Source organism: Vicia villosa, unplaced genomic scaffold (assembly GCF_029867415.1).
Source record: "Vicia villosa cultivar HV-30 ecotype Madison, WI unplaced genomic scaffold, Vvil1.0 ctg.001359F_1_1, whole genome shotgun sequence".
In the NCBI taxonomy this organism is placed as follows: Eukaryota; Viridiplantae; Streptophyta; class Magnoliopsida; order Fabales; family Fabaceae; genus Vicia; species Vicia villosa.
Genome location: NW_026705589.1, coordinates 303,630 through 326,055, shown reverse-complemented (window position 1 = coordinate 326,055; position 22,426 = coordinate 303,630). Strand labels below are relative to the sequence as shown.

Here is a 22,426-nt window from a genome sequence, read left to right as displayed (position 1 = left end):
AAGGTGTGCCCTGAACGCCTGAAAGATCATGGAGGTAAGGATAATGGCAACGCTGCCATTATTCGAGATGATTTCGAATCATCTGATGTTCTTGTGGTTTCAAGTGGTGACTCGAGTAAGGAGTGGATTATGGATTGAGGTTGCACTTGACACATGACTCCAAACAAAGACTTGTTCGAGGAATCATGTGATCAAGATGGTGGATCAGTACTGCTGGGAAACAACAAAGTTTGCAAGATTGCAGGTGTTGGATCTGTGAGATTCAAGCTCCATGATGAATCAATAAGGTTGTTGACTGAAGTCAGGTATGTTCCTGATTTGAAGAGAAATCTACTTTCTCTTGGTGAATTCGACAAGAAAGGATATGTTTTCCAAGGAGAGAAAAGTATCCTAAGAGTCATGAAGGGGTCGATGGAAGTCTTAAGAGGCGTGAAGAAACAAAGCTTGTATACCCTTGAGACTGAAGTTGTAAGTGGATCGACAAATGTTGCATCCACGAAACCGTTGTCGAAGACAAAAATCTGGCACATGAGATTGAGCCATGTCAGTGAAAGGGGTCTGGTCGAATTAGGGAAACAAAATCTACTTGGTGGAGACAAAGTCGAAAAGCTGGAGTTTTGTGAACCCTGTGTCCTTGGAAAATCTTGCAGAGTGAAGTTCAACAAAGGCAAACAAAGAACACATGGATCCCTTGATTACATCCATGTTGATCTTTGGGGGCCTGCAAGGTGTCCATCACATTCAAGAACAAGGTATTTTTTATCCATAGTTGATGATTATTCCAGGAAGTTATGGGTATTCATCCAGAAGACTAAGGATGAAACTTTTGAGAATTTCTAATATTGGAAGACTCTGGTCGAAAATCAGACTGGCAGGAAGGTCAAGAGGTTGAGAATCGATAATAGCCTTGAATTTTGCAATGAGGCATTCGACATTTTTTGTGCTGCCTCTGGTATTGCAAGACATAGAACTACTGCAGGTACTCCACAGCAAAATGGTTTGGCTGAAAGGTTTAATCGAACTATTTTGGAGAGAGTCAGATGCATGTTGTCTAGTGCTGGATTAAAGGTGTTCTGAGCTGAGGCTGTTTCGACAGCAACATATCTGATAAACAGATGTCATTCGACAACGTTAGATATGAAGACACCTGAAGAAGTTTAGTCGGGACATCCACCAGACCTCGACAAACTGAGAGTATTTAGATGCGTAGTGTAACACCCTTCTAAACCCCGCAGCAATTATATAAATTAATCAGAGTAAAACATAAAAACAAGGGTGCCACAATGAATTAAATCAATTAAACCAATTATGGTCACAAGTCATGCTTCATTAGGAAATGATTTACCAAAACATAATCATGTTCATCACAGCGGAATAAGAAAACATTGCCAATACAACCAATGGAAATATAATCCAACACCAAATAAAATAGAGTAATCTCATAAAACTCTAAAATTATCGTTCTCCAGTGTTACAAGATCAGAGCATGACCGACACGATCTAAAATAACGGATAAACTCTACGAGTTATCCTCACCAAGCACAATCCGCTACTCCTTAATCTGAAAAATATCAACAGTACTGGAATCACTCTCCACTATGGTCCATACGGTACTGGTGGGGGCACGTCACAGTTGGCAAAAACGGTGTCGCGCTCTTTTAGAACCTTAGCATGAAGTTTGAGTTTGTGAAGGGAGAAATGATAAACCATAAAGAGATCTAAGTAGTTTGAAAATAAGGTCCTTGTTGGGGATGATCCAAAGCCGAGTGGTTATATTTATTCAGGCTAAGAAGCATGAAGTCATTTAGGAGATGGCGATCCAAATTCACTAGTTTCTTCAAAGCAAATGGCTAACACAACTTCTGAGTGAAAGATCATAGAGAGGATCCAACAATATAATTAAGATATCATCAACACAAATTAACACAACTGATAATCATTCACCACCTAAAGATGATTCTTGAAGGTTACAACTTGTACGTACCCTGATGAAAAGCTCCCAAGTTTGGGAAGCCAAAGAAGTCCCCTGAATTAACAATTAGTACCGGAAAAGGATTAGTATATATGAACCTTGCCACAGATAATCTTCTTGACCATTAATTCAACTAACTTTGATGGAATGCCTTCAGAATTTTCACATATTAGCCAGCAAAGTGACAATTTATCCGAAGGAAAAAAAGAACAACAAAGTGTAAGGAAACATGTGAAGGAGTTTTTCATTTCAATTGTGATTCATGGGTTTCCAAGAGAAATAGCTTTCTGTTAGTGGTGGTCATGGGTTTCCAACTACACACTTGCAGCTTGATCTCCCATGCAAAGTCCCACATCTTTTAGTAAATAAACAAAAATAGTATTTAGATACTTACCAAAGATATAGAATTATGAATAAAATATATTTTTTGAAAAATATTAATAAAAATAATTTAAGAAGACAAAAAAACACCAATAAATAAAAATTAATGCAAAAAAGTAAAAAAATTAAATAAATTTCACGTCACTCTTACTCCCTCCGTCTAATAAATAATATTTATTATTTATTTCCACTAACTTACCCTTATTTATTATATTTTAATTCATTTAAATACTCCACCACCTATTATTAATAAGGTTATTTTAGTAAATAAGACTCATTTTATCATTGAAATCAACATAATTAATCATTTTCTTAAAAAGTGTGAAAATCTCAAATAGAACACATATTGTGAGACGGAGGAAATATAAATTAAATAAATAAATGAATAAATTCAACTAGACTGCCAAGTCATGGAATCTAGGCTGCCCGGAGGCTATCTCCGTAACCGAATCTCGCTAATATTACTTGGGTTGTATATTTAACGAATTATTTTGGAAAAAATTTATACACAATTTTTAAGACTTACATTATCTCAAGGTGTAAATTGAGTTTGCATTGAGTGAAATATTGGAATAAGGATCCACTTCATTTCTTGAAAAGAAATGGTGAATTCATTACTATAGTTTTGTGTGCATAAAGTTAAATAAATAATAAATATGTGTCACATGTTTTAGAAATACATGTAATACACACACAAAACTATAATAATAAAAAAAATGGAATTTAAGAGATAGAGTAGATCCTTACTCGAAATATTGGAACTTGCACTTTTGCATAAAATTATGACAAGGAGGAGGACAACAAAAATCAAACAAATTACAATCTCTATTTGTAATTTGAGTTCACATTAAGTGAAATATTGGAACTTGGACTTTTACACAAAATGATGACAAGGAAGATAACAACAAAAACCAAACAAATTACAAGGTTATGATTTCCAACTTGGTTTAGTATACTCATTGGGTATTATAGACACATGACATGTCACATTTTACACGTTATGGTCAAACTAGAAAATTTTATTTTATTCAAAAAACAGAAGGAAAAAATGGAGCTATTATTATTCAGGCTAAATTGCTAAATAGAAATAATCTATTATAAATATATAAAAAGTAAAGTACCTGAAAAAGACAAGATAAACCCTCTGATTAAAAGCTATAATTAATCTAATTACAAGGGGTATTATTGACTATTTAAACTTTACTTGATTTATATGCATTTGGCATTAAATGTCGCTGATGTGGCACAACCCTATATTTTTGTTGGTTTTTATATTATTTTAATTTTAATTATACAAAATTGTTCCAATGAACCCTCATTAAAGCATACACGATAAATTATAATTCAAAATTAATGTTGGCTGCGGAAGTAGAACAGGCAACCGATACATTGAATCCTTCAAGATTTACAACACGTAAAATCTTTTCCCAAGATGCAACTAATATAACTCCTACCACCCTTGGAAACTAATATTATATTCACTAGGTTTTATGCATTCCTTAGAAGTGAACACAGATGAAGAATGGAGCAATGGCAAACCCTAATTTTCCTCTCATGTCAAGCAATTTTATTGTCTGTGTTATCTCTTCTCTAAAATATGTCAAGCAATTTTCCTGTTATTTCTTCAATTTGAAAATTATGATTTTGCCCTAATTTTTTGCTGCGGTGAAATGGGATTTCCTAATTCATAACCTTTTGTTTTTGCCCTTATTTGATCAAATTCTGATGTGTAGTATATTCTTCATATGTAGGCATAAGCAAATTCTGATGTGTAGCATATTGTTCGTCATATGGTTGAAGAGATGCAAGCTGTGAACAAGAAACTGAAGTAACTGTAGGTTGAAGAGATGCAAGCTGTGAACAAAAGCTGGAACTAACGGTAAGTTGTAATCTCATGAAAAGTATGAAAATTTTAAAAAATTTCAATTGTTTTTTGTTTTGTTTTGAAAATTTTACTATTATTCCTTCACTTCGTAGATGATGAAAGCACTACGGGAACAAGCTATGCGACGACAAGCTAAAGTAGAAAAAAGTAGAAGGCAGAAAAAAGTAGAAGTATTCATCAAACAAAAAGTGTTGAAACCAACCATAAGGAATCTGAGACTCTGGTGGAAACATGTATAGGAGAGGAAGAAAAAACTTTGAACGCATTATGCAGACAAGGAAGGGAAAAATTTGAAGCACAAACTACTTTGATTCCCGTTTGGGATTAATATTACTGATTGTGCTTTGCTGGATTATTTATTATTATTAACTAATTGAGAATATATAATTCAATTGATTCCAATTTTTTTATAATCATTGGTTGTGTTTTGCAGTTAGTTTTATAATATGTTGTTGGTGTTCTGCATGACAGTTAGATGGGAAAGATACTTCTTTTACGCTAGGAATTAGTTGTGAATTGCTATACGTGAATCGTGATTGCATCAACTAGAAATGAGGGAAGCAAGATGGTTGAGTTGCCGAAAGAAATGAGAATAATCCTTAAAAAAAATGAAAGGATAACTTCAAAGTAAATATCCGTCAAAGATAAAAGGCGATGAAAGACATTGAAAATGATTTCATACCATTTTTATATTAAAAATTTATTTGCAGTTTTATCACATAAGTGCTTATTGTGAAAAACACTTATACTTATCAGCTATAATGTTAATTGTTTATCATATAAACTATAAACTTAAGAAATATTGATGTGATGTACTAAGACTGAAGATATTTTTGTATGTTTTAAAACAACATTGAGAATTTTAATATTTTGATTATAATTTGTCAATTAAATATTTTTAATGTTATTAGTATCTTTAATGATTTTGAATTTTATTAAACTTATTTGAGGTTTAAAATTTGAATGAAATCTATTAATACTAAAGAAGGATAAAACTTTACTCCTTGCAATAAAACTTTAAGATTGCTTTATTTCCTTTCACATTAAGAAAAAAGATTGCGATAATTATTATTGAAAAATATACTAATAAATATTTTATGCAATTTTAATTAACTATATTTTTCCTTCCATTTTTAAGAAATGTTTTAAATTATCAAAAGATTTTTTTGACCGAGAATTAATGCAGTTATTGCTTTCGGTGAAAAAAAACATCTCGAGTAAATTTTCTTTCAATTTTATGATACTATATTATTTTGATTTTCTCTTAATTACACTTTTATTTCCTATTTAGTGCCACTATTATAGGTTATTTTTGTTATTTTTATTATTTGATATTTTTGTTCTTTCTATTCGATTATGTTATTGTTTTTGATTTGGTATGAGCAACTAACACAATAAAAATTAACCATAGGTATATAACCGACATGGGGTAATAAATAGCATTAATATTAATAATAAATATATTTTATTTCATATTTTTTGATTTTTTTTCTATCGTTACAATTTTATTTTCTATTTATTACTATTTTATTATAATTTAGTCTCAATATATATTTTCGACCTTTAAAAATGAAAATTTTGACCTAAAAATATTTTATTTCATATCATATCATGGTTGGTAGTAGCCATTTTATTTCATTTTTTGTTTTGTTAAATTTTAACAACCTTCAAATTTGTCTTTTAGTATTTCAACAAATTACTACTTGAAATCATAATGTTCAAAGTTTAATATATTTCTTCCTTATTATTAATAAGTATTATTAATTATTAATAGTAGTAAGTAAATAAATATATTAAATATAAATAAAGTTAATATAATATATTGTCTAAATAAATATAAGAATAGTAGGAAAATGAACTTTTCAGATTCTATTAAATATAAATAAAATATATACTTCTTCAATAATCAAACAACTTGCTACCAAAATAAATATATTGTTTAAATAAATAATTGTATTATTGATTATAAAATAACTATATTATTGATAAAAGACCTCAAAATTGCAAACATATTTTATTGATTTTTTTTTAAATATCTGAAAAATATTACAGTTTATTATTATAAGATAAATAAGAGAGGGTACATTTTATCCCCTATTTTATCCCCAATTAGAATTAAATGCCTTATTTGTAAAAAAGTAAAATAAAGAGAAAAGAGATTGTGCACTGATAGTGTAAATTATTTTTACACTATCCACCAATGACGACCATATAAAGCGTCAAGTCACAATGTAAATTTTAAAATATTTTTATGATTTTACATTGACAGTATACTACCATTAAACTCTAAAATAAATTATTTGATTTTATAATATTTTTTATTTTAATCTTAGGCATATGAAAATCAAACTTATAATAAAATGGAGTACACTTTTTAAAATTATCCTGTTTAGTATAAAATAACTACATTATTTATAAAAGTCCTAAAAAATGCAAATGGGTTTAAGTTATAAACCAAAGACAACTTAATATTTTATATGTTGTATTTTAACGTGAAGAAGAAAAAAATAATATTATATATTTAAATTTGAAGATGACAATATTATTTTGTTTCTATAAATTTGAATGTAAATAAGTATGATTTATTTTATAATTTTTTTAAAAAAATATCATATACTTGACTTTGACCAGAAATAAAATATCAAATAATTTTAAAAAAATATCATATACTTAAAAAAAATTATTCAATAAAATATCAAATAATTTACAATTTTATAAATTTTGGAATTTTACTAAACAAAAATGATAGAAAAAATATTCATTTAAAACTGAAATTTCAAGATACCATAGAGTGTAGATATTCATTTAGCACTAAATTTCACGGGGAGTGGTCATATATTGTAGGTTTGTAAAAATTGTAAATATGATATAATAAAAGGTATTTAAAATTGATATTAACAGGAAGCTTATATAAATTTTAGGTTTTGAAAACTTGAATAATATCTAAAAAGTAATGTTATTTGAATTGGAAAAATTATTTTATTCAAATCTATAGTTTTAAAATCAACCCATCTGGATTCAACTAAGTTTTGTTAACTCATCTTGATTCACAGTTCATTTTAATGTCCATCTTTTAAATATTTTTTTCTGCTGTTTTATATAATTGAAGTTAGATAATCGGCTGTAAGATTTACTGTAAATACGATGCTTAAAAGTTTGTGCATATATTTGTAACTATGTCAATGTTAACCTATTGAAGAATGAATTCAAACTTTACAAATGATGGTTTGGTAGACATGTGATGTGAATCCAGACGGGACCCGTGCGATAGCACGGGTTTCTTACTAGTTAATATATAAAAGTAAGAGTACCTGGAAATTACACTATAAGCCCATTGATAAAATTATTAAAACTTTTCTTATTCCAGGGTTAGAAAAGACTTTTAGCGAAATAACACAATATTATTGATTTGACATTTATTACGGGTGATGTGGCACAACCCTAATTTTTGTTGGTTTTTACATTATTTTAATTCTACAAATATGTTCTAATTAACCTGATTATATATTACACGCTAAATAATATATTACACGCTAAATAATGATACAAGATTAATGCGGCTCGCCGTCCAAATTTGGACGCATTCTCCAACGTTTCAAGTTTGCCAAGCCAAAGCATCCTTTCCCAAGAGCAAAATCATTGATTTTCTGTTGAGGATATTAAGATGGTTCCAAGCATTTCAAAGCATAATTTGTTGTTCATCCAATAACCCTAGCTGCATAACTAATTTCTCAAACTAATTTTTCAGGTAATTTTCTTCCCTCAATCTTAGAACCTTGATTCGAACGTCGTAACTCTGATTCGTTGTTTGATTTTGTTAAGAATGAAGGACAAAGACGAAGGAGAACAATAAGAAGACTGGGGAAGAGAAGGGGGAAGAGAAAAGGGAAGGACTGGATATGAGGATTTCTATTGTTCTATGTTGCAAAATTAATCTCTGTTATTTTAATGGAATTTCACAGATTTGGACGGAACCTATCGTTGCATAAGAGAAGTAGTATTGGAATCGTTAATGAAAACCCCAATTGTGGAGGTCCTTCGATCCATGGTAACCATGTTCAAGGGATAGAGTATGAAAGACAACATACAGGTTCTTAACTTTCCTTCTTCCTTTCATTTAAACGTGCAGTTCTGTATTCTTCATCGTACAATGAAGATTTAAAACGCATGATTTTATTAACAAATATCTGGATATTGATTTTAGATTAATATAAAGAATTTTCTTGACAAATTGACACCTCCACATACAGTAAGATGATTTAGATGATTTTTTTCTTTGTTTAGTACGCCTAAATTGTTCTACTGGAAGTTGGAAGTTAAGATCAGTTCATTCTTTTGATGAACAAAGTTTTGAAATCCTTTAGAAAAGGTTGGTCTCCAATAAATCATTCAGAAGCTCTACGTTGTCCCAAAATTGAGCATTTCCGTTAAAATTGATCTAAATTGAGCTTTACATACTAACTTTTTTTTTTTTTTCATGTTTGAAATATTACTGTTTTTGTTTTGTTACTAACCAGCAGATTTTGTTTTTGTTAGATATTCTTGGAGGATATGGTGACAACAACAAGAATATTGTAGAATAATTTTATGCCACAAAATGGTTGTTTTTAGTTTTTATTTTTTTTTTTGTAATTTGTACCTATCTTTTTAATCTAAATTTGTTTCTAAATTTCTAACTGCATTATAGTTAGTAAATTTATATATTTTGTATTATAAAATTGAATTTTTTGCTAAACCCTATTAAAATAGCATTTAATATTTGTATTTGGAACTGAATAGGTAGTCACTTTTGTAATTGTGTAATCCTACCAAATCATATATAATAATTTAGTTTTTGCAAAAGTCTTTTTTTAAGAAGGTAGTATATCATTATAAATAGAGTTAATATTTAAATATTAATTTAATAACTTAAATTTGGTTTGGAAAGAGAAATTAATAAATATATTTTCATTAATAATATTTAAGAACATTTAAGAACAGTAAAATTTCGTTGCAATTTGAAAGGTTACACGGGAAGATAAAAAGTTAAACTCAATCTTTTTAAGCTTTTCATTCAAAAGGTAAACTTTTTTAAATCTTAAATTCAATTAAATGATAATTATAATATTGAATAAAATTATTATTATTGAATTGAAATCTAAATAATTTCTCATAATTATTACTTTAAATATGTATTAAGTTGTATAAAAAAAAATGTCAAATTATTATACAATATTTTAATTGATTTTAGTTATTCTTAGATCTGAGTTTTTATTTACCAACTAATATCTACACTAATTAATAAATATTAAATTATTATAATTTTATTTACCTATTTATAATTATTCGACATTCTTCGAACAAAAAGATTTTTGTTTTTTCTCTTTCCTATATAAAATTTAGGCTTAAATAGTCAGTTGGTCCCTGTAAATTAACGTGTTTTTGGTTTTCGTCCCTGTATCTTTTTTTTCCTGAATAAAGTCCTTAAATATTGATTTTCTTTTAGATTTAGTCCTTAAAACTAAAATCTGCGGGAAAATCTGCAGGTTTCCTGCGAATTTTCCTTCGGATTTTCCTACGGATTTTAACTTTAGGGACCAAAATTAAAAATATTTTAACATTGAGGGATCATTCCCAAGAAAAAAAAGATACAGGGACGAAAATCAAAAACACGCTAACTTACAGGGACCAACTGACTATTTAAGCCTAAAATTTAATATTCAATTTAATCTTTAATTTTTTTTATTAATATTCAATTTCAAATATTTTTACTATTTTTTTTTAAAGTTATGCAATTTGCTTATACTACTAATTTGTTTTTTTATTTAATTTTTTTATTAAAATTAAAAGTTCTAACTTGAAATAAAATATATTTTGTAATTATTTAGATTATTAAAAAAAGGTTAATAAAAACAAATCAAAATCAATAGAGATAAAATTTATAACTTCTTACTACAACTCATAACTTTTTTTATTCCAAAGTTAAATATTTAGTTTTTCATTATAAAAATATAAGAGTAAAAATTATTTTGTAATTATTTAGATCCTTATTTGAGATAAAATATATTTTAAAATTATTTAGACTTCTCATAATTTTTTCAAATTAACTTTATAATTGTAATAAAATTAAAAATATGTTAATGGGTAGTCATTAAAATTTAACGATAAATGGTAATCATAAAAAATAATGATAAAAGATAAAAATTTAATAATATAGTCAATTTTATAAATTAAATAATCTACAATTGTTTTTATAAACTGGAATAAGTACAAAGCATTTTAAATTTGAGATTTTATATTTATTACACTTCCAATGGAAACTAAATGTGATTATTTTAAATATAGGAGAATAAATATATATTATTTACCATACATAGGTTTTAAATTTCTATTTTTCTTTTATAATTGTACATATTCAAGATCTAATTATTCTATTAACATATTCATATTTTTATTATTTGTTTAATTTTTAAATATTTTAAGTATACATTAAACGGAGAAACTTTTAATATTTGACAGGAGATGTCATACATTTTAGGTTTGAAAAAATGAGCTAATATCTCAAATAGGTTTAATAAATTTTATTCTCTAACTATGTTTAATTTCTTAATTAAAATTATATTTTTTAAACTTATAAAATTATATATTTTTTATATTATAATAATATACACTAAATATAGAAACTCTTAAGCATTTGACGGGTGTTGTCATACATTTTACGTTTGGGAAAATGGGCTAATATCTCAAATAGGTTTAATAAATTTTTAGAATTAACTCATTTGAATTCAACTGGGGTTTCTTAACTCATCTAAATTGACGGGTAGATGTGAACGTATCTATGAAATACCAGTTAATGACGGATCATTTTGATGTCTATCTTTTAACTATTTCTTTTGTTACTGTTTTATAAATTTGAAGTTATAAAAATAATTGACGGGTAGATGTGAATGTATCTATGAGATATCATTTTAATGTCTACCTTTTAACTATTTCTTTTGTTACTGTTTTATAAAATTGAAGTTATAAAAATAATTGTACGATGTATTATAAATATGAATCAATGCTTAAAAGTTGATACATATTATTAGTATATAATTGAAATTACGTGAATATTTATGAACTGCAAAATAAGTTATATTATGTTTGATATTCCAAACACATGAATTAAATTTTGATAAATTATTATAAGTTATAAATATATTAATGTTATCTAACTAAAAATATGATGTCATATTTAATAATTTAGTGATTGATACGTGTAATATGAATCCATATGTTTATTGTTTTTTCTTAAAGAGCTAAAAAATTGATGTATTATTAGCTTTTTCATTGTTAACTATTATGTTTTTGGGATTAACATTGACTAAAATTTGTTTGCATTTTGGTTAAATATATATGGTTGATTTATATAAAAGAACTTTACAAGTGATATTTAGATACATGTAATGTGAAACCTCGACCAGACCCGTGCGATAGCACGGGTTTCCTACTAGTTTAATTTAATAAGAATTGACTTACTTATTCTATATAAAAAAAAGACTTGGCTGTGTTAGAAGTAATGCCATACAAATTAATCTTGATGTAGAATAATAAGTGAACTTGACTAATAGGGATTAGTTTTAAAATTGACTAAGCAAGCACAACAAGTCAACACCACCCACCAATAATGACTAATGAGTTAGGTTAGATATCAACTCACTCGTACGGGACTGACCGAGTCCATTTTGTGTTTTATTGGCAGATTAAACAAATTTCCTAAACCAAAAAAAAAAAAAATATAAAGAATATTAATATATTCTCTTTTTATTAATTTAAATGATAGAGCATAATTTTATTTTATTATATTGCATCAATCAATTTAAATATAATTTTAAAATTTTAGATAAATATATGATTTGTCTCTTATTTATATTAATTATTTTTTGAGATAGTGTGAAGATTATGAGATAGTTTAGTGGGAGAGCTTGAAAAATGATAATATAAGTATTGATATTTCTTGTTGGAGTTTGTTGAAAATATACATGTTGAAGAAGTCTCATTTCGTTTAATTTTGTAAAAATAGAGGGAGTCCAAGACTATATAAAGGATTTAAGTTCTTTATCACAAAATGCATCAGTTAAAAATATTTTAAGCTTGTATTTAACTTTTTTTGTTCTCTTATACTCTTGTGTTAAAGTGTTGTGAGATGTAGTTAAATATTTGCTTTGGAGAATGTGAGTCTAGTAGGGCTTAGTGTCGTTGAGGGTGAACTATGTGTTGTAATCATTTTCATATCTAAATGAATTAATAACGAGATGAGTCATTGGTTCCTCCTGTGGGACCTTAACAAGCTCAAGAAAAAGAGGGCAAGGATATATGTCCCTAGTGGTGGGACTAGTATAATTCTTTGTATTTCTGCAGGATATGCACTTGACGGTTCGCTGCCATCTTCGATAAAATCCCTACTAGAAACACAATTGTCATTGAAGACAATGGTGTTTTCAACGTGTTGATTAACTTCCAAAGTATCAACATTTTTCATTTTTGGATTTTCTATTTTAGTGTGAGATGAAGCATCATTCGCATCACTAGAGGTGTCTAGAACATTTACAAGGTAGTCACCCATATCACTTATAACTAAAGCAAGGAGGGGAAAATAAAAAGCGGTATATGGTATCTGAAAACGCTGAAGCATGAAGAAACAATTAAGGCAAAGAACATTTCTTAGAGTGCGATTAATCGAGAAAATAAAGGACCCTAAGATGAAAGGAAAGGCAGAGAGGACATGAATCATTGGAGCTCACGAGGAAGAAATTGGTGTTTTTAGAAGGAAAGACTTGCGTATTGCACACAGAGTGGAAACGTGGTTAGGAAGGTGAAATTACCCTTATATATTTGGGTGAAGCAGGTAAATCAATGGTCTCAAATAAAAGAAAATAGACCGATGAAAAACAACGGTTGAATTTATCTCGATATTGAAACGACACATGAGTGCACTTGAGCCTCTTAGGGAGAAACACCATGCCTAAACTAAGGAACTACAACCACAAGTAAGAACAATCCTCTGAGAGATTTATATGATGGAACTAGCATTTAATGCGTCTATTTTCAAGGTCACTTATAATGGCTCCCAAATCTTTTCTACTTCCTCAAACAACAAATATGGTATGGTGAGCCCGACCCTGTATTTTCAAGACTTTCCATTAATGTACCACATCAAGCCTAAAAAGCAACTGTTCTATGACGATCACTGAGTAAAGAGGATCAGTCATCAATCCAAGTCACTCTACCAAAGCATCAAAAGTACAGAGTAAACCAGCTCTAGAGCTCTACACTGGATCCCCGCCATGCTTCACTTGGTTGGTCATATTAAAGATGACAAAAATGATAACACTTTTATATACATTAAAATTTTGTTACAATGAAGAAAAGGCTCTAATACAAATTAAATATTTGGGGTCCCACCTAGTAAAACTATAGTGAAAAATTTATGACCCCCGTATCACTTATTCACCCCTCTATGTGAATTCATGATTTCTTCTATGCACACTACATAATTGTCATGATTCTTTATACAAATACATTTCTTGAGAAAACTTTATGAAGAACTTGCCTCATCAACACTTGTTGAAGTTACCTCAGATTTCTCATTAACAATAGAAGGATCCCATTTTTCCCATTCTATAACACCTCTACCATATCTAAGAGCTTCATCAATCGTATCAGGTTCCAATCCAGTGACCAAAGAAACAAATAGAATTCTTTCTGTGAAAGAATGGAACAATCTCTTAAACTTGGTAGCAATGTATTGAAAAGCACTTTGAGCCAATGATGGCATAGTTCCAATGTTACCATTACCACTTCTTCTTTTACCGTGGCTTGTAACTGGATTGAAGTCAGAAAACCATTCACACTTTTTTAGTGGAACATGTTCAATCTTTTCCTCTAGAAGATCAAATTTGGTGAGTATCAAAACAAATTTCTTCTTCTTGAAAGTTGGATGATCGATGATGTTTTCAAATAGGTTTTTCGATACCAACATTTTGTTTGTAGAAACTCCTTTGCTGTCTACAATGTACTCGTCATAGTCGGTTAAGGAGACAGAGAATAAAACGACATCGGTGTCTTCGAACATCTCCAACCACTTGCAGTTTACTCCCAGACTATTAGGATGTACTCTGATGAGTTGATATCTGTAAGTGGATCATAAAAGTCGTGTAAGAAAGATGTTGGAACAGAAAAACCAAATATGTATTCGATAAATCTGACCTGAGAGAAGAATCGTGTTGATAATCGGGATGCAAAGACTCCTCTCTGCTTGACTTTGGAAATGAAAACTCCATTGATGTGAGGCTGTTGGGTAATGACATCCCCTCGGCATATAAGATGTCCATATCAGAGGGTTCATAATCTATTTTGGAAATTTCAATAGCCTGAATTCATAGAAAAAATGCGTAACACGGTAAGAGCATTGATCCAGTGATAAGTCCTAAACGAAATGTTGCACAAGTATATTCTTACCCTGTCTAGAAAATAGTTAGCGCTTCTAGGTAGCGTTTTTAGTTCGTTTCTCCTGTTGTATGTCGCCTGAATCGCCTCGTTCCTCCACAAATCCTCTACCATTGGCCCGTATTCGCGTATTGCAGCAGGAAATATTGCATCCATGTTACCTGACAGCATGCATTTGAGTAACCAATCGGAGAAACCTTTCAGTCTTTGGCCAATTGAATAGGGTGTTGTTGTATCAACATTTTCGCCTGATGATGTGGATTCATCAGAAGGCAATCTTTTCCTATTTTCTCGCAAACTCTCTTCTTCGAAACCCTCGCGCGCCTCCAGGAGTATACCAAGGTAGGTAAACAGGTTGCTTTGAATCACCAACTTGATATTTTGAAGCTCGTTTTCGGAGAAAGGAGCATTATATAAAAGCTTGGCCTAAGAAAAAAGATTCAATCTTTAGTAACCGAAATTGGAGGTATTTCGAGTAGAAGAGATGAAGAAGTTATTTTCATGAAGCAACCAACCTGTTTAAATATAGTGCATGCTCCAGAGTTGACACAGCCGACGAGTAAAATATTTTGAAGTCCTTTCTTATGAAGGCTGAGTTTCTTAGCTGTTTCAACTTCATCATTAAGAGACGCAGATTTTGAAGGAACTGGCAGTGACAGAATAGCACAAGCAACCTTTGTTCCAACCTGCAAAAAGGAAACAGTCAGTACATCAACCCGTCTTCAAAAGAAAACACACATAATATTTGACCATAAAGTTCAGTCAATTGCATCTACTTCTCTGACTGTTGATCGGTCGTCGTACCTTTCTATTAGTCAGGCTTACGGTTTATAGAATACCACTAGCATAACTACTGATGACTCGTTGTTAGAATGAAAACCAAACTTAAAGAAAACAACGATCACCTACCTTTTCCCATATGCGTCCCCTGTCGTTCTTTTGTCCTTCTTCGCGGTACGATCCATCAGGACTAACCCAAAAGTGTGGAGTTCCTTCACATGGTACTCCTGCCATCTGCAAACGAGAACGGTTAGTAATACTATTGGTTTAACTTCAACATTCTCAAAATGAAGAAGAAAAGGATCATTTCCAAAAGAACAACCTTTAGTATCAACATCTCTTTTTTAGTAATCACACGATCATTTATCATCACGTTTGTGTTTCCGTCGCTTGCATTTTGCTCCAAACGACCGCCAACGTCCAACTGGGGGCTGATAATTTCACAAGGTGGTTGACCTTTCTGTATAATCAAGCATAATAGCTTTAGGATAAACAGTTTAATTAACCGTGAATTCAATAAACTCTTGTCGCATAAGAGCTTATGAATAAGTTGTTTCCAAATTCAAAGCAAGAATAATGATAAACTTTGTGTGAAGTCTTTATAAACTAATCTCTTAAACTATCTCAGAAAGCTTATCAAAATAAGTTACAAGACTAAGTTCTTCTAAACAACTCTGAAACATAAGTCCAAAAACATCAAGTGAAAATTTTCATGTCTATATCTATGTTCATGTGTTCAATTCATCATATAAAAAGAGAGAAAAAGCACAATCTTGAGTATTAAGTTGAGCATAGAATTTTCACCTTTCCCCAAAATCCAGAAGCTTTATCATACCAATAAGATCCCGGTTTAAGATCTTTCGGAGGATGAGCACAATGAAGCAACAACTTAAGTTGTTCTTGATTAAGTCTTTGCGAGTTAACTTGAATAAGCTCGGGTGGAATTTGATTAGCTTCACAAAGCCTTTCATATTCCATAATTTGATCTATATTCTCAGACCACAACTGTTTCATCATCCTAGAACATTTACCAAGCTTCCTTCTTTTACTCTCATCAATTCCATAACCAATGCAACCAACACATTTCCTTCCTTCCGGCATATCTCCCATTGCTTTTATCACACAATATCTACAATACTTTGCATTACAAACAATACAAACCTCTCTCTCAGTTAAACTATTCCCTTTAAGACACCTATAACAAGACCCTTTTTTTGCTGGTCTAATTGCATGTGGCTTCACAGGTACACTTACATTGCGAGAATCAAAATACTCGTCACTTTCGATTTCCACCACGCAATTTGAGTCGGGGTCGCAGAATGTGACCGCCGAGGGCTGTTTAACATGTTTTGTTTTAACTATTTCTTCTTCTTCTTCTTCACTTATTGAACAAATCTCAGAAGTCCTAAACCCTAAACCAGAACCAGAACCTGATTCTGTTGTATCAGAATTTGTAGGAACATCATCAACAACTCCATTCTCATACTCATTCAAATCAACATGAACATGAACATGAACATCACTTTCTGATGCTTCAATTTCAACTACATGAGAATCTAAATTAGGATAAACAGTAGAATCTGAAGTGGCTCTTTTGTGTTTGAGCTTATTCTTGTGATGAAGTTTACCAAGTGGTTGAATAACAGGTACTTTGAAATCATGAGAAAGAGAAGGAGCTATGGAAGCAATTGGAACTTGATCAACTTTGAAAGTAGGTATTTCAGGGATTGAATGATCAAGAGGAGGACCAGTGTAAACAACAGCAAAAGAATATTCAAAGTTACTACTATTAATGCTATCTTCTGTTTCCATAGGAGGAACAGAAGAAGTTCTTAACTTTTTCAGAAAAGAAACCATTTTTATCAACAAACTCAAAATTTGAAAACAAACCCAAAATAGGATTCACTGATTCACATCAGAAGAACACTTTTTTGAGAAAACCCATCAAGCAAAAAAGGAAATTTCAGAACCCCATTTGTTGAAAAAGACGAAAGAAGCAAATTATCAAAAGCAAAGGTGGATTGAAGTGAAGAAGAGAAAGATGGAATAAGAAAGTGTTGAGTTGACCAAAGTGGATGTGGTTAGAGAAAATTAAGGTACGTTGTTTAAGTAGTGGGACGTGTTCCAAACGTTTGAATGGAAACTAGGAGGAAAACGCTTAGAATGTTTCAAACAGAACCAAACTAGCGTGTATTTCAATTGTCATTTGAAAAAAATGTGATAGAATAAATGCATTCTAAAACGTGTCGTTGATTTGGTTCGCTTTCTTTTTCATTATGAAAACTAATGTTAATTAATTTAGAACAACAACGTTAAAAGTTGGGTGTTGCATTGCATCCTCAATCTCAGATTTGGATTAGATCCTCTCTTACTAGGTGTTGTCTTATGCTGTTGTTTTTCAGAAGTTTTTTTTTTAATGTAGAAATTTGATATTGTGTGCGTGTAACCTTAAAGGTTAAGAGAAACTCTTAATTCATCTCTCGTACTTTTTAAGTATTATGTGCGTTGTCAAAAATGCTCTCTACTTTCGTACATGTAATTCTGAAAGTACATTTTTGGTTATTTTAAAGTTCATTTGTTTCGTAGGTGCATCTACGGCAGTGGCGGAGTCAGCGCCCGGCGAGGTAGGGCAGCTGCCCAGGCTCCGCCGTCACACTTCGAGGTGGTAATTGCGTTTCCGTCGAATCCAGTGAGTCAAGTATTGGACGTTTTTGTATTTCTCTTCTTCTCTTCTGTTTGATTCTGGTTGTTGAATGGTAGTTGTGCTATTGTTATAGATTGATGCTTAGTTCTTGCTACCAAATGATTTCAAAGTGAAGAGTTTTTCATCTTGCACACAAGGTGTTTGATGAAAAGTTTCAACCAAAAAAAGGGTTTGATCGTAGATATTTCTCATGATATGCTAGTGTATAGCCATCAAATTTTCTTTTATTACTTATCAAAATATCAAAATTCCTTATGATATCTGTCAATATGCTAAATAAAGAAAGTTACCTCATTTTTCATGTTTTACCAAAACTTCAAAATATCTTTGATGCACTGCATGTAGATATTTAGGGAGCCTTTTTTCATACTTCTTTTTTAGGCCATACGTTTTTCCTAATTTTAGTCGATTCACTTGAATAATTCTTATGAAATCAAAGTTTGAAACTCTCAAACATTTAATTCAGTTTATATTCTTTAATGAAACTCAATTTAGCACCACACTTGAATGAATTGAAGTCAGGCCAACAAGACCTGAGCAAGATAAAAGAAAGTGTCAAAGAGGTTCCACGGGTAAAGTCCCATTTGCTCATTTGTTTTATTTATTTGAAGAGCTTTTATCTGCTACGAATCGAAAAAAAATTATTATGTCAAATTACTATTTTGGTCGAAAATGATGAAGCCAGTGGCGGAGCTAGTGAAAATTTGCCCAGGCTTCATAATTTTTCTGGCTCCGCCACTGATCTACGGAATACTTCCAACTATGCATCTACGAAGCATTTGATATTTTATTCGCGCCAGGCTCTTCTCCTCCTTCATTCTTCACTTTTCATCTTTTACACACTTTCAATCTCTCTCAACCTCAAAAATCAAGATCCACCAAAGTTGTTTTTATCTCTCTCGAGTTCGGCGGTAAACGTCAACATCAACGATCAACACAATCCAACAACTTCAAAATTCAATTTAATCAGTAAGTCTCGAGTTATTTTAGAGTATTTTTCGTAATAGAGTCTGAATGCACTTTTAGGTGTAGAAATGATTGGATAGTTTTAGAAACATAGTTTAAAGACTATGTAAGTATTTTTTTGATGTGTAAAACGAACAATCAAGTCACCAAAATGGGGTTTTTTAGTGGCTGGAACAGTGAAAGAAACCATTGTTGCGTTCGTGGAGTTTCAGAATGTTTTGTAGGTGCATCTAGGGAAAAAATGAAACATTAGGTAGTTCCGTAGACGCACCTGCGGAACAACCCCATTTTTTGAAATGTTGAGTTCTTCCGTAGATACATCTACGGAACAACCCCCGTTTTTTGAAATGTTGGGTTCTTCCATAGATACATCTATGGAAGAATTCCCTATTTGCACCTGCGGAGTTAAATTTGATTTTTTTTTCCTTTTCTTTTTATAAGCTCATTGTATTTAACTCGACTTTATTTGTAATACAATGCAAACATTATGGTCAACCAGCCAGAACGACCTATACGTGGGAGGGTTGCACAGCATGCCTCCGTGCGACGTGCACGGATGCAGGTAGTCTCATAGGTGACGGATGGATCCGTCGTTCCAGTAGATGCATCTGATACCTCTATTCCAGCAGAGGTACCTATTACCTCCGTTCCAGCAGAGGTACCTCATACCTCCGTTCCAGCAGAGGGGACTTCCACATCTACTTCTTCATCTCGGAGGCATCAGGATGATAGTGAGGGTTCCTCCCAGACGCCCTCCACCCGTAGACGTCGCCTGGATACTTTTTCTACTCTTGTGCCACCTCCGGCCGATGTTGGATCTCCCGTGCCACCTCCAGATGGTGTTGACTCGTTGCACGAAGAGGCTGATGCGCCTGAGGGGACTGTGGCATGCCCAGGGGGTCCTTTAGATTTATCCCTGTTAACAGGATATGCATATCATACAGCCAGACATGTCTAGAACGGAGAGGTAAAATTTCTTAGACTTTTTAACCTCAGCGAAAATTTATTATTTCTAACTTTGCTTGTTATTAACAGTGTTTTTTTTGGAAATTTTCAGGAAAGAGCTTCCCAGAAGTTCTACAACCACAGACCGAAGATTTTATCTCTGCAGTGGCCTACGGAGCTGTGGTTCCAGGATGTCCTCGCAACTTCTGGGCTGAAGGACCTTTGTCAGATCGGATACACCACTATACATAATAGGATGCTGATGACATTTGCAGACAGGTGGCACCCAGAGACGTTGTTATTCCATCTGCCTCATGGTGAGGTTACCATCACTTTGGACGACATTGCATGCCTCCTGCATATACCTACCAACTGTTTGTGGACACGAGATCCTCATACACAAATGTCGTTTGCCTGAGGTACTTATCAGATACCGTACAGATTCATGAGTACAACTGGGAAACGACAACACTGGCGTACAACTACTATAGACTCGGAGAGGATGCCTGTGGCAGGCAGTTGTTCACTCTTAGTGGTAACAATCTTATATCCTTATATTTTTTCTCAAATCCATTCATTCTGTTCTCGTAGTAATGTTAAATCCCCGTGTTTTTTGTTTTCATTTTAGGGTTGGATATTACAGCATTTTCCCATGATCATTTGCTGGCGAGAGGTGCCTGGCTACACTGGGGCCATGTCGCGTGCTAGTGCCTTCGTCCCCCTTAGAGGGAACGAAGTGTCGGATCCTTATAAAAACTATCTTGACCGCATGGCAGTCAAGGACACCTGATACGACTGCTACGCTATTCACTATGAGACGGTTCCGTGGGATATCGTTGCCCTATATTCTGGATGGTTGGTTGTCAGTTCGACCATCATTGTCTGTTATCTTCTGGAGCGCGTCATGCGGCAGTTCGGCTATTGTCAGACGATACCTCGCCACCCTTCTATCTTTGCTCCTATCATGATGACTCGTCGGCAGATAGATGAGGTCTTTGCAGACTTTGAGCATCACATGGTTCCTGACGAGGCTCGGGCGACCAGATCAGAGGTAGACTGGAGCTGCGCCAACGGGTACATCATTTGGTAATTCACGGTGTCACACCCCTACATGGTCCCCACTGCAGCGGGATCACCATCCAGACCAGCCCATCAGGAGATCTTGCAGACTCATCAGTCCCAGTTGGACCACACTGACGATGTTCTTCCTTGCTGTCATGAGATACTTGACATGGCGCAGGCAGACATTGTCGATGGTTTTTTCCATAAGGGGTCTGATCACAGGCGTATATTTGATGGTATCATTAGGGTGACAGATGGGGGCATTTTTGTACCATCGACATCGTGCCAGGACAAGTGGGGCACTTGATTGTAGAGGCAGAGTAGCCAGCAGACGACGTGGTGGACGCAGAGCCGGGCCATAGGCAGAGGAGAGGAGGAGGATGTTGTCCGGCAGACACAGTAGTGATGCCTATGCTTTTATTGATGTCTGTATTTTGATTACATTTATGCATTTTATTTTGATAATGTATATGACACTATTTGGATGATTTATATGATGTATTCTTTTGGTGTACTATATTCCATTGCCTTTAAATTGTAATACTTTGACGTACTATAATTTGATTTTCCATTTTTGTTTTAAAAATTGAGTTTTTGAGTGAAATGTTGCTGATTTTAGATATACCAGAATGTTCCGTAGGTACATCTATGAAACACTTTCTTTTTAAGATCTTCCGTAGATATATCTACAGAATATTTCCTAAACTGAAATAATTTGAATTTTTCCAACGTTCACTATGTTTTTTATGCTTCCGTAGATGCACCTCCAAAAAAACTAAATTTTGTTTAAAAAAAGTACTTCTTAATGTGTATCTACGGAATTAGAGAGTATATTTGGAATTTCGTCAGACGGCTAAGGGATTTTAAAGGTTTATTGAGATATTGTCAGAATTAATTTTTTAAATTAAAATAAAAATTTAATATGTTTAAAATTTATTCAAATTTAAGACTTCTTATCAAATTAGAGTAGATCTTTATCCATGTAAATTTTTAATATTGTTATTTGATAATTGGTTTAATATCGAATGATTTATTTAAAATAATATTATATTTTAAAATTTTAAATACAAAAATTAAAATTAAGACTATCTAATTTTTTTATTAAAAGTTGAGATAGTGTGAGACTATGTCCATTCATAACTATTATTGTATATAGTCCGTCTTAAAATATTTGGTCAAAATAGTTTTTTTTTTTTTTTTTTAATTTTGAAATCTTGATAATAGTTTATGGAGAGAAAATCATGCCTTTAAGTCAAGAATGGAG

The 22,426-nt window shown here is 31.9% G+C and overlaps 1 protein-coding gene across 1 annotated transcript; it reads right to left on the bottom strand.

Annotated features, from left to right (window-relative positions):
• Positions 1-13,565: 13,565 nt before the first annotated feature.
• LOC131634814 (extra-large guanine nucleotide-binding protein 1-like) lies at positions 13,566-17,651 on the bottom strand. The gene is made up of 7 exons (XM_058905438.1): positions 16,290-17,651; positions 15,808-15,945; positions 15,615-15,719; positions 15,221-15,391; positions 14,718-15,131; positions 14,466-14,629; positions 13,566-14,389 (listed from the first exon to the last, which is right to left on the bottom strand). The coding sequence occupies exons 1-7, from the start codon at positions 17,340-17,342 to the stop codon at positions 13,795-13,797; spliced, it is 2,640 nt and encodes an 879-aa protein (XP_058761421.1). The 5' UTR covers positions 17,343-17,651; the 3' UTR covers positions 13,566-13,794.
• Positions 17,652-22,426: the final 4,775 nt, after the last annotated feature.

What these genes read in the sequence shown, in the direction of transcription:
- LOC131634814 (XM_058905438.1), bottom strand. Translation starts at nt 17,342, where the DNA reads ATGGTTTCTTTTCTGAAAAAGTTAAGAACTTCTTCTGTTCCTCCTATG. An exon ending in CTAACTATTTTCTAGACAGG is followed by an intron (nt 14,630 to 14,717) that starts GTAAGAATATAC and finishes CTATGAATTCAG; the next exon opens with GCTATTGAAATTTCCAAAAT. An exon ending in CAACACGATTCTTCTCTCAG is followed by an intron (nt 14,390 to 14,465) that starts GTCAGATTTATC and finishes ATCCACTTACAG; the next exon opens with ATATCAACTCATCAGAGTAC.